The following is a 12,277-nucleotide window of genomic DNA, read 5'->3' on the forward strand; positions in this document are numbered from 1 at the left end:
TTGTCAAACGTTAAGTTGACAAGTCACCAGGCCTGGACCAGATTTGTCCTCGGCTGCTTTGGGAAACGAGAAATGCAACTGCTTTGCCACTTGCGAAGATCTTTGCATCCTCGCTCTCCAGTGGAGTCGTACCAGAGGACTGGAGAGGCGCAAATGTAATTCCTCTCTTCAAGAAAGGAAATAGGGGAATCCCCGGCAATTACAGGCCAGTAAGTCTCACGTCTGTCGTCTGCAAGGTGTTAGAAAGGATTCTGAGGGACAGGATTTATGACCATCTGGAAGAGCATGGCTTGATTAAATGCAGTCAACACGGCTTTGAGGGGGGCAGGTCATGCCTCACAAACCTTATCGAGTTCTTTGAAGATGTGACTAGAAAAGTTGATGAGGGTCAAACTGTGGATGTGGTATATATGGACTTCAGTAAGGCATTTGATAAGGTTCCCCATGGTAGGCTCATTCAGAAGGTCAGGAGGAATGGGATACAGGGGAACTTAGCTGTCTGGACACAGAATTGGCTGGCCAACAGAAGACAGCAAGTGGTAGTAGAAGGAAAATATTCTGCCTGGAAGTCAGTGGTGAGTGGTATTCCACAGGGCTCTGTCCTTGGGCCTCTACTGTTTGTAATTTTTATTAATGACTTGGACGAGGGGATTGAAGGATGGGTCAGCAAGTTTGCAGACGACACAAAGGTTGGAGGTGTCGTTGACAGTATAGAGGGCTGTTGTAGGCTGCAGCAGGACATTGACAGGATGCAGAGATGGGCTGAGAGGTGGCAGATGGACTTCAACCTGGATAAATGCGAGGTGATGCATTTTGGAAGGTCAAATTTGAAAGCTGAGTACAGCATTAAGGATAGGATTCTTGGCAGTGTGGAGGAACAGAGGGATCTTGGTGTGCAGATACATAGATCCCTTAAAATGGCCACCCAAGTGGACAGGGTTGTTAAGAAAGCATATGGTGTTTTGGCTTTCATTAGCAGGGGGATTGAGCTTAAGAGTCATGAGATCTTGTTGCAGCTCCAAAACTTTGGTTAGACCGCACTTGGAATACTGCATCCAGTTCTGGTCGCCCTATTATAGCAAAGATGTGGATGCTTTGGAGGGGGTTCAGAGGAGGCTTACCAGGATGCTGCCTGGACTGGAGGGCTTATCTTACGAAGAGAGGTTGACTGAGCTCGGACTTTTTTCATTGGAGAAAAGGAGGAGGAGAGGGGACCTAATTGAGGTACACAAGATAATGAGAGGCATAGATAGAGTTGATAGCCAGAGACTATTTCCCAGGGCAGAAATGGCTAACATGAGGGGTCATAGTTTTAAGCTGGTTGGAGGAAAGTATAGAGGGGATGTCAGAGACAGGTTCTTTACACAGAGAGTTGAGAGAGCATGGAATGCGTTGCCAGCAGCAGTTGTGGAAGCAAGGTCACTGGGGACATTTAAGAGACTGCTGGACATGCATATGGTCACAGAAATTTGAGGGTGCATACATGAGGATCAATGGTCGGCACAACATCGTGGGCTGAAGGGCCTGTTCTGTGCTGTACTGTTCTATGTTCTATGAATATGCTTCGACTGATCCAGTTGTTCTTTATATCTCAGTCTTGCCATCCCAGAAATTGGTCTAGTAAACCTTTGTTGTTCTCCCTCCATAGTCATCACATCCTACCTCAGTTAAGGAGGCCAAAATACAAGCAATACTCCCGATGTGATCTCACCAAGGTGATGTACAATTGCATCAAGACATCACTGCTCCTGTACTCAATTCTTCATACTACAAAGAATGACATGCCTTCTTCAGCTGCATTTTGAGGGAACAATTTCACTTTGCAGTAATCCATTAACATGTAATTTTGAGGACAGGATTCCATTAGTTTATATTAAGGTCATTTAATGCTATGATCTATCAGGACATCAAGTTAGACCTCACACTAACAACAATGTTCATAAAACAAATGCAAGGTTTTTGGATATTTATTCATGCCCAGTTCCATTAATACAGTTTGCTCCCTTCTGATAGGGCAGCCAACTACTGAAGCTAAAGTCTGAGTCTCAAACATTTATGCTCAAGATATCTACCAGCTAAACTATCGGCACTATTTTGGCTTAATAGTGTCTTGTACAAAACTTAGGATGGTTACAGCCCCATTATGGTACATTCTTTAGCTGCTGTCAGTGGAACTTGATTGAAATTAAGCAAACTGAAAGTGATCAGTTCTGAAACCAATCTAAATGCAACTAAATCACTTTTTCAAAAAGCTGTCAAACAAGCTTATAAAACTATACAGTCCAAATATACACAAGGATTACATTATTTTGGTAAAACAAACATGAACAGCAATATCAAGTTTGCACTGAACAGAGGGCTAAGAGGACTGGATTCAAAAGACTTAATTGCCTGAATCCAAGCAATCATAACTGCATAGCAGAAATGCAAATCCAAGAATAAAAAGGTCAAGTGAAGCAGAGAACACCAGAAGAATGACCAACCATGGACATAATTCTTGGCACAAATTATTTCATTCATTCAATTCAAAATCAGTGCAGCTTGTATACAAGTGGTCAAGAACCACCAAGAACAAAGCCAACAGGTAAAGTCTGAATTGAATTACAACTCTTTACCCAAATAACACGACTGGTGTTTTGCATGCATCAATCCTAGATATTGGACATGGTTGTACTAATGGTACAAACTCTAACTTTTAACAAATAGCACAGAATGAGCAAGAATGCAGAAAGAGATTCCTGCTGCTTAGCATGATATGTTTTTTAGACAGTACAGAAAAGCCAAAACACTGCTTTCCATCAGCTGCTTGCATTATGCCATGAAATCATCTGGAAAGTAGTAGACCAACATTCTAAAGTTTGCCCTAGGTGCATACAAAAATTACTTAATTGTTAACATGCAACTCTGTTTTGCAAAAAGGTCCAGACTTTTGACAATGTTTAGTACAGAACTCAAATCATCTCCAAGAAGTCAGTCACTATTTCAAAACATAGAAAGTCGATTACTTGTATGTTAAAAGCTTCAATTTAATCATAATACTGCATTTGCAAGCATTAAATCATCCTTAATTATTTAAGGATAATCCTTAATTATTGTCAGTCCCAGTTCAAAAAAACATCTGTGTGACCTGTGGAAGGCTTCTCAACACAACTACGAACTACATGCAGTCTCAAAGCAGAAAGACAGCCTCCAAGCAGATGCTACAGTAGCAGACAAAAATTTTCTTGACAGCCTTCTCCACAACTGCTGAGTGCAACTTTGAGGGTGGAAAATGTGAAAAATGGGAGAGGCAAAAGGTGCTTTAAAGCCGGATTTCCCTCAAACTTCACAAGATTCTCTTTCACACATCAAAATCTCACCTTTATCCTGTACCTCCTTGGAACATCTCTCTCTCTCCATGGCAGACTCTCGTTCTATCCGTTCAATTTCTGCTAAAGCATCCAACTCTACCTCATCGTATGGTGTCATTGCCTGTTGTTGTGATTGTTGCTGTAGTGGCTGTGTCTGTGCTGTTTTCACTGTTCCAATTGCATTGTTCTGTTGTAAGACAGTGCCCTGCTGCACTTGAAGAAAGGCCTGCTCCTGTTGAGGCACACATTGAGCAGAAACATTCATTGAGCCATGGATATCATTATGAGTCCCTGGCTGTTTGGCAGTCTGTTCTGGGAACTGTATATTGTTCAATTCTGCCTCATTTTCTGTACTGCTGTCCATGTTTGGGAGCATGTCATCCTGCTGATCTCGAACCCGAGTCAGCCTCAAAGTGAGTTTTGTACAGTCTTTAGATGGAGAGCTGACAATATCATACATAGCAGTCTTATCTGCCTGTTCTTTTTCCTCCTTGGTGAGCTTAGCCTTTTTAGTTTTCTTCTTGCTTCCCATCCTGTCTGGGGAGTCGAGCAGAATATCAGGTGGGGCATCTCTGGGAGAGGTGTAAGGAGGCGGCGACTGCAAGATCAGAGGCGGCCTGGATGCTGTCAGCACAAAAAAGGTAGAGTTCAAATCTAGTGCATGGACTGCAGGGTACAAAACTTCTAAACAGTATTTTAACTTGACAAATAATTGTCACTGCACCATCCAATAGTTTAACAAGTATGGTTCTGCATACTCCATGATAAATATTCCAAGATTTTAAAGAAAATCCTAATTACAATCCCTCATCCCTGCTGGCAATGTCATCAGCTATCCTATTAAATGTCAAAGTCAAGGCGACACTACAATGAAAATAACCACAGAAAATAAAAATGATGAAAGATAAGGTTATTCTTCAAAATAACCTTCCACAGGCATTTGGGTTTTGTTGCTAACCAGATGAACAAGGACAAAGTCAGTGAGTGCCTCCTTCCTATATTGTCCCATCAAAAGCACTTTAGATTGTGAGGCCTTTCGAAGGGAAACACGGATCTGTGACCATGTGACCTGGATGATCGATTTGCAATATCTTGCTCCTCAAGGGAACATTTACCAAGAATATTGGCATGATTCACCAAATAAAAGTGGTCCTGTGAAGTAGTAATATGAGTGCAAAAAGCTGCTGAGGGCATCAAGAGAAGAAGGAAGTTGTAACTAGTAGACCAGATGCGTGAAGGGATACATTTAATTTCATCCTTCTCGATGGTAAAGACAGGATCCCCAAAGTGAAATGACAATCAGCGTTATTGAAGACAAAGTACTGAATAGGGACCAAGTTGGTTTTCCAGAGTACCACACCGAATTTCTACAGAGCAGGTCTATTATAGTCAAAGTCTGCCCTTGTAACATTTCCATTTCAATTCTCAGATGTTCGCAGCTCAATTATCACTTACAAGGCAAGCCCTCACACACATACAGGTACACCAAGACAGTATTAACCAAAAATACATGAGCTGGTATAAAGGTGATGATAACAAATATTATGTTGAATATGTTGAGCATAAATAGCTAATTTAAGGATTCAGCTATGATTCTGTCAAGACGTTAAAAAAGGTAGATCCTTTGAAAAGCTAGAAGTGCCAACCAATCCTTTCTTCCAGCCCAAGATGATCACTCGGTAATTTTGTCTGTCAGGTCAAACACTCAGGCAATTTCAATGCTGAAAGCACTGAAGCACAGAAATTCATTCATATGAATAATTTTAAAGGGCACACCTAAAGTGATTCCTTTTAACAAGAAAGCACTGGTACTGCAAAGAAATCATAGAATCCCTACAGTATGGAAGCAGGCCATTCGACCCATCAAATCCACACCGACCCAATGAAGGGCATCCCACCCTGACAGCCCCCCTAGTTTATCCCTGTAACCCTGCATTTCCCACAGCTAATCCCCCTCAACAGACACAATGAACACTACGGGCAATTTATGAATGGCCAATCCACCTAACCTGTACATTCCTGGAGTGTAGGAGAAAATCCAGAAGAAATGCACACAGACATGAGGAGAATGTGCAAACTCAACTTACATCACCCAAGGATGGAAACGAACTCAGGTCTCTGGTGCTGAGGGGCAGCAGTATTAACTACTGAGCCACCCTACTGGCAGTCCTTTAGCCAAAACGGATAGCAATGTTATGATGGAAAAGTGCGTTCGTTCTAAATTTAAACGGTTTCATGAATCCACCTTGGATAAAGTTGTTAATTATACTGAACACAGTTACTGATCTGCATCAAGATAGCAACAGACACAAATGTCTTTGAGAACAAGACAATTAGAATTATCCAATGGATTTCATGCCATTGCTCCAAAAGAAACCTGGCTTGCTTGCAGGCCTGGCATAAGTTTGAATTGTCTTTCAAACAAGGAAATAAATTAGTCTTGACCAGAAACAAATCCAACAAACTGCACCTCTTTCTTTTCTTCATTCATGGAAAAGTCAAAATTTGGTTACCAGCCCAATTACCCTTGTTGTAAATGGCTTAGCAATTTCAGCGAGCTTGAAGAGTTAACTACATTGCCTGGTGAAACATATTTAGACAAAGTTAACATTCAAGATATTCTTCCCTAAAGGACATTACTGAAACAGATAGAAACAAGAAAAATGAAAGGAACAAGAGTAGGTCATTGGATCCAAGGCTGCTCTGCTATTTTATACAATCATGACTGATCATCCTATCAAATGTCCTGCTCCCACTTTCACCCTGTATCTTTGATCCCTTTAGCCCTTTTTAAAAAAAAGCTTTTACAGCAATTGATAATTTCAGTAATAAAGCTGGCTTTCAATTCCTGAATTAATTGAATTTAAATTTCACTAGCTGCTGTGGCTAGATTTGAACACATTTCCCCAAAGCATTAGTCTGTCCATCAGCCAAATGACGACATCACAGAAAGGAGACAGAACAGAGAACTACTACCCTATCCCAGCAGCTGCAGTGACATTACAAGTTGAACAAACTGGGATTCAACAATCAGCCCTGATCATAAATGGATTGTTATTAGATACAATACAATACATGGAGCACTAACTCTTCACACGAGATGACGTAAGCATAGCTTTTTTACAGAATCCTTACAGCGTGGAAACAGCCCTTCAGCACAACAAGTCAACACTGACCTTCAGAGCATCCACCCTGACCCATCCACACAATCTACATATCCCCGAACACAATAGTCAATTTAGTGTGCCCAATCCACCTAGCCTGTACATCTTTGGACTGTGGGAGGAAACCAGAGCACTGGGAGGAAACCCACACAGGCACAGGGAGAATGTGGAAACGCCACACAGTCACCTGAGAGTGAAATTGAACCCAGGTCCCTAGTGCTGTGAAGCAAAAGTGCTAACCAGCGCGCCACCCCTATCGATTTCATTCTCTGCTGGCGAACTTCACTATAAGCCTTGGCAAGAAATAAAAATAAGATATAAAAAAAATAAGAGCAGGTCAACATGTCCATTTATCCTGATTATCCATTCAAGATGACGACAACAGATTCGATTATGGCTTGAACTTCACTTTCCTATTTATTTCAAATAACCCTCACATCTCAATCAAATTCTGTCTCTCTCAGCCTCCACTGGAACCACCTTCTCCAGAGAACAAAGACGAATAAGCTTGACAAAGTACTTCAACCTGATTTACATTTTCAGTGGGAGTCCTCCTAGTCTATAACTGTGACCAATTTCCCCTTTTCCCAAGTAAAAGCAGGAACATATCCAATCTTAGATAATAAAGCGTGAAGCTGGGTGAACACAGCAGGCCATGCAGTATCTCAGGAGCACAAAAGCAGACGTTGCGGGCCTAGATCCTTCATCAGAGAGGGGGATGGGGAGAGGGTTCTGAAATAAATAGGGAGGGGGGAGGCGGACCAAAGATGGATGGAGGAGAAGATAGGTGGCGAGGAGATTATAGGTTTGGAGGTGGGGAGGGGATAGGTCAGTCTGGGGAGGACAGACAGGTCAAGGAGGCAGGATGAGGTTAGGAGGTGGGAAATGGAGGTGTGGCTTGAGGTGGGAGGATGGGATAGGTGAGAGGAAGAACAAGTTAGGGAGGCAGGGGCAAGCTGGGCTGGTTTTGGGATGCAGTGGGGGAGGGGGAAATTTTAAAGCTTGTGAAGTCCACATTGATACCATTGGGCTGCAGGATTTCCAAGTGGAATATGAGTTGCTGGTCCTGCAACCTTCGGGTGGCATCATTGTGGCACAGCAGGAGGCCCATGATGGACATGTCGTCTAAGGAATGGGAGGGGGAGTTAAAATGGTTCGCGACTGGAAGGTGTAGTTGTTTATTGTGAACCGAGCGGAGGTGTTCTGCAAAGTGGTCCCCAAGCCTCTGCTTGGTTTCCCCAGTGTAGAGGAAGCCACACCAGTGGATACAGTATACTACATTGGCAGATGTGCAGGTGAACATCTGCTTAATATGGAAAGTCAGCCTGGGGACCTGGGATGGGGATGAGGGAGGTGGTGTGGGGGCAAGTGTAGCACTTCCTGCGGTTGCAGGGGAAGGTGCCGGGTGTGGTGGGGTTGGAGGGGAGTGTGGAGCGGACAAGGGAGTCATGGAGAGAGTGGTCTCTCCAGAAGGCGATCAAGGGTGGGGATGGAAAAATGTCTTGGGTGGTGGGGTCGGACTTCACAAGCTTTAAAATCGCCCCGTCCCCCATTGCATCCCAAAACCAGCCCAGTTCGTCCTCGCCTCCCTGACCTGTTCGTCCCCTCACCTACTCCCTCCTCCCACCTCAAGCCACACCTTTGTCTCCCAGCTACTAACCTCATCCTGCCTCCTCGACCTGTCCGTCCTCCCCGGACTGACCTATCCCCTCCCCACCTATACTCTCCACTCCACCTATCTTCTCCTCCATCCATCTTTGGTCTGCGTCCCCCTCTCTCCCTATTTATTTCAGAACTCTCTCCCCATCCCCCTCTCTGAGGAAGGGTCTAGGCCCGAAACGTCAGCTTTTGTGCTCCTGAGATGCTGCTTGGCCTGCTGTGTTCATCCAGCTTCACACTGTGTTATCTTGGATTCTCCAGCATCTGCAGTTCCCATTATCTCCAATCACATATCCAATCTGGATGTGAGTTTGCTCGCTGAGCTGGAAGGTTCGTTTTCAGACGTTTCGTCACCATACTAGGTAACATCAGTGAGCCTCCGTCGAAGCGCTGCTATGTCCCGCTTTCTATTTAAATAGAAAGCGGGACACAACACCAGTGCTTCGTCGGAGGCTCACTGATGATGTTACCTAGAATGGTGACGAAACGTCTGAAAACGAACCTTCCAGCTCAGCAAGCAAACTCACATCCAGAACCTCAACCCGAGCTACAAATCTTCTCAAAACCCGCTATCACATATCCAATCTTAGATTGGGATTCTGGGCTAGCTGTTACTGTCTGTGGGCACTCTATATACAGAGTTGTGTTCAAACTTTTTTTTAAATAACTTTTTCACCCATGGGCATTAGTTATGTCAGTATTTATTGCCCACCCCTAATTGCCCAAAGGGCAGTTAAGAGTGAAACATATTGCTACAGGTCTGGAGTCAAATATTTGTCAGATCATTTAAGGATAGATAACAGGAATAGAAGTTAGTTTTTTGGTCATTCCAGTCCACTCTGCCATTCAACAGGATTACGGTCGACCATCCAACTTAGTATCCTGTTTGCACTTTCTGTCCATACTTTCATCCCTTTAGCCACAAGAGCTATATCCATTACCTTCTGAAAACATTCAATATTTTGGTCTCACTGCTTTCTATGGCAGAGAATTCCAGATATTCACCACCCTTTGGGTGAAGGCAATCCTAAGTGGTCTACCCTGCATCTTAGACCGTGACCTTTGGTCATCAGGATCAGAAGGCACATTTCCATAGAAGGCAACAGGGAATCAGATGGATTTTTACAACAATCAATAATGGTTACAACATCGCATTTAGATTAGCTTTTTATTCCAGACTTTTTTAATGGAATTAAAATTTTACCCTCTGCCATGGTGTGATTTCAAGTCATATTACCAGTACATTAAAACTAAGCACAGACGACAGACACTGGAGATCTGAAGTAAAAATCATTAAATGCTGGAGAAACTCAGCAGGTCTGGCAACATCTGTGGAGAAAGAAACAGAGTTAATGTTTTGAGTCCAAAATGATTTATTTTAAAAATGAAAGGCACTGGAAAGCAGCAGTTTACAAATGGGTGAGCAGGAGTAATTGATCAGATGGAAAAAGGGGCCCCAGACCGAAAGGCAAAGGGAGAGCTAAGAGTAACAGAAGTAATATAAGTAGAATCGGTGAAAATAGATCCTTAACTGTGCAAATCTATCCAACCAACGTTGAGTCCTGAAAGCTTCAATGTGCTGAAGCAGAAATTTAGTGCTCACATTGTGGCCTCTTTCATACTTATGAGGCAGCAAATACACATTGGGTGAACACTTCAAAACACCTATTGTGTCTACAAGAGTAACAATTATCTTCTGGTCACTTGTCATTTCAATATACCATCTTACACTCATGCTCACAAATCTACTCAGCCAACTTGAGTGTTCCAGCAAATTCCAATGCAAACTTTGGGAAAGCATCTTATTTTCTACAGGCTTTGAACACTGATCAGGAACAGCAAAGATCCACCTCATCTAAGCTACATGATTGTCTCCCTGAATAAAATATCCCTTTCATTCTCCACTTCATTGATGTCTTGCAATGTCTGCAACTCAACGATTCCAGCTGAACAACTGAGCCAAATATCACAAACTGCAGAGACATACTGCATATGTGGTTGTCTACAACTACAATTCATTTCACATTCCCATATGCTGCAGTAATTGCACACCACACAGCCGAGTGCAATTGCCACTGACATCAAGGCAGTATTTCAGAAGGCAACATCAAGCACCTCCAGCAAAAATGAAGTCAATGGGAATCAATGGATGGGCATAGAGCTTGCTCTACTCACTGGAGTCATATCTAACACAAAAAAGGTTCTGCTGGTTTCAGGTCAATCACCACTAGGGGAGCGAAATGGCAAATTAATGCAGACTTTGATAGTGACAGTCATATCACAAGGAAGAAAAATCAATATCTACAAAAGGCACATTTAGGGAGATGGCCACATTGCTAGTCAAGATTATATACAGGGAACCAGACTATGTAGGCAGACAGGGCAGGAAATGCAAGACAGAAACAAATAAAACCATCAAATGGGTAAAAATACAGAAAATATTGGAAAGTTAAAACTATACACAATATACAGAACACACAAACACAAGGTGCTTTTTTAAGTTAATCACTTATGAGAAATGGATGTGGCTGGTTGGGCCAGCATCTATTTCCCATCCCTCATTTCTCTTGAGAAAGTGGTGCTGAGCTGCTTTCTTGAAGCACTGCAGTCCATGTGCAAGCACACAATGCTGTTTTTTTTGAGGGGGGGTGCTAGAGGTCCAATTCCAAGACTTTAACCCAGCAATGTTAAGAAATGGCAATATAATTACAGGAAAATATTACTGCAGATGCTGGAATCTGTACTGAAAACAAATGCTGGAGATCACAGCACAGGTCAGACAGCAAGCTAATTTTTCAAATCTAGATGACTCTTCAGAGCTGAAGTGAACTCAAGACGGGACAGCATTTATGATACAGTTGGGGGTGTGGGTTGTTGGCTCGTGGGTGTAGGGTGCTGGTGGAGATGTTGGTCATTCAGATTAAGTGATCGGAATGTGAGATCGGTAGAACAATGATGTGTTTCCTGCCAGGCTTGAAAAGGACAGTAACTGGCAAGGGAGGGAGGAGAGGGCATGATAACAAGCTAAAGGAAAGGGAAGGAATGGTTCACAGCCTAAAGGTGTTGAACTCAATATTAAGTCCAAATAGTTGATAAAGTGCCAAGTCTGAAGATGAGATGTTGTTCCTCTAGTTTATGTTGTGATTCACTGGAACGCTTCAGCATGCTAAGGACAGACATTTGGGCATGTGAGCAGGACACTTAAAATGACTGGCTACAGGAAGGTCATGGCTCCTGTATGTGTGCTGGCCAGAGATGTCCCACAAAGCAGTCACCCTGCGTTTTGGTTTCTCCACTGTACAGCAGGTCAAATTGGGTGCAGCAAATGCAAAACACGAGATTAGAGATGGTACAGGTGAAATATTGCTCCATCTGGAAAGGCCCTTGGATGTTAAGCAGGGAGGTGAAGGGGCAGGTATTGCACCTTCTACAGTTATGTGGGAAGGTGCCTTAAATTTGGGGATGGTGGGGATATTCTGCAAAATGCAGATGGGGGAGCGCGAGGCAAGGTAATATTTAATGGTGGCATTCTGGAGTTGCCTGAAATGGCAGACAACGATCCTTATCCATTCTCATCATCTTACCAGGAACAGCTCATCTTCTGGACTTAATATTGAGCTCAATACCTTTAACCTGAGAGATAGTAAGGACTGCAGATGCTGGAAGTCAGTCGAAAAAATATGGAGCTGGAGGAGCACAGCAGGTCAGGCAGCATCAGAGGAGCAGGTAAGTCAACTTTCTACCATCCCCTGCCCCCTCCCCCCGACCTTAACCAGCACATGTGTGCGCGCACACACACACACACAAATCTATGGGGTGAATCTGCATTTGCAGGTACAGCATTTTGTTCAAAAAGCACACAATTTATAGGCAATGGCGTTTTATAAATTTCTACTTTAAAAATAAAAACGAGCCTAACTCTAAATCAAAACAAACGGATTCTAAACAAGGCCTCACACCTAACATGCACTGCCTGACCTAAAATGTCACCTCTTCTTGACACTGATAAAACCTTCAGTTCTCTCAGGACTGTTACTTGAAAGAAATTCAGGGATTCACATATACATATTAATCAATTAAACCTTCTAACTGATTAAAGATTTA

At 43.0% G+C, this 12,277-nt stretch overlaps 1 protein-coding gene across 4 annotated transcripts in view; it reads right to left on the reverse strand.

The window, feature by feature from the left end:
- Positions 1-12,277, reverse strand: part of LOC125450882 (nipped-B-like protein) — a 510,140-nt gene that overhangs the window by 342,964 nt on the left and 154,899 nt on the right. For 3 of the 4 annotated variants that reach the window (XM_059644995.1, XM_059644996.1, XM_059644994.1), the window contains one exon: positions 3,360-3,974. The exons of the other annotated variant lie outside the window; for it this stretch is intronic. In XM_059644995.1, coding sequence (XP_059500978.1) covers positions 3,360-3,974 — 615 coding nt within the window. The remainder of the gene's footprint in view (positions 1-3,359; positions 3,975-12,277) is intronic. 4 annotated transcript variants of the gene reach the window in all.

The sequence above is a fragment of the Stegostoma tigrinum genome, chromosome 3, assembly GCF_030684315.1.
Source record: "Stegostoma tigrinum isolate sSteTig4 chromosome 3, sSteTig4.hap1, whole genome shotgun sequence".
Taxonomy (NCBI): Eukaryota; Metazoa; Chordata; class Chondrichthyes; order Orectolobiformes; family Stegostomatidae; genus Stegostoma; species Stegostoma tigrinum.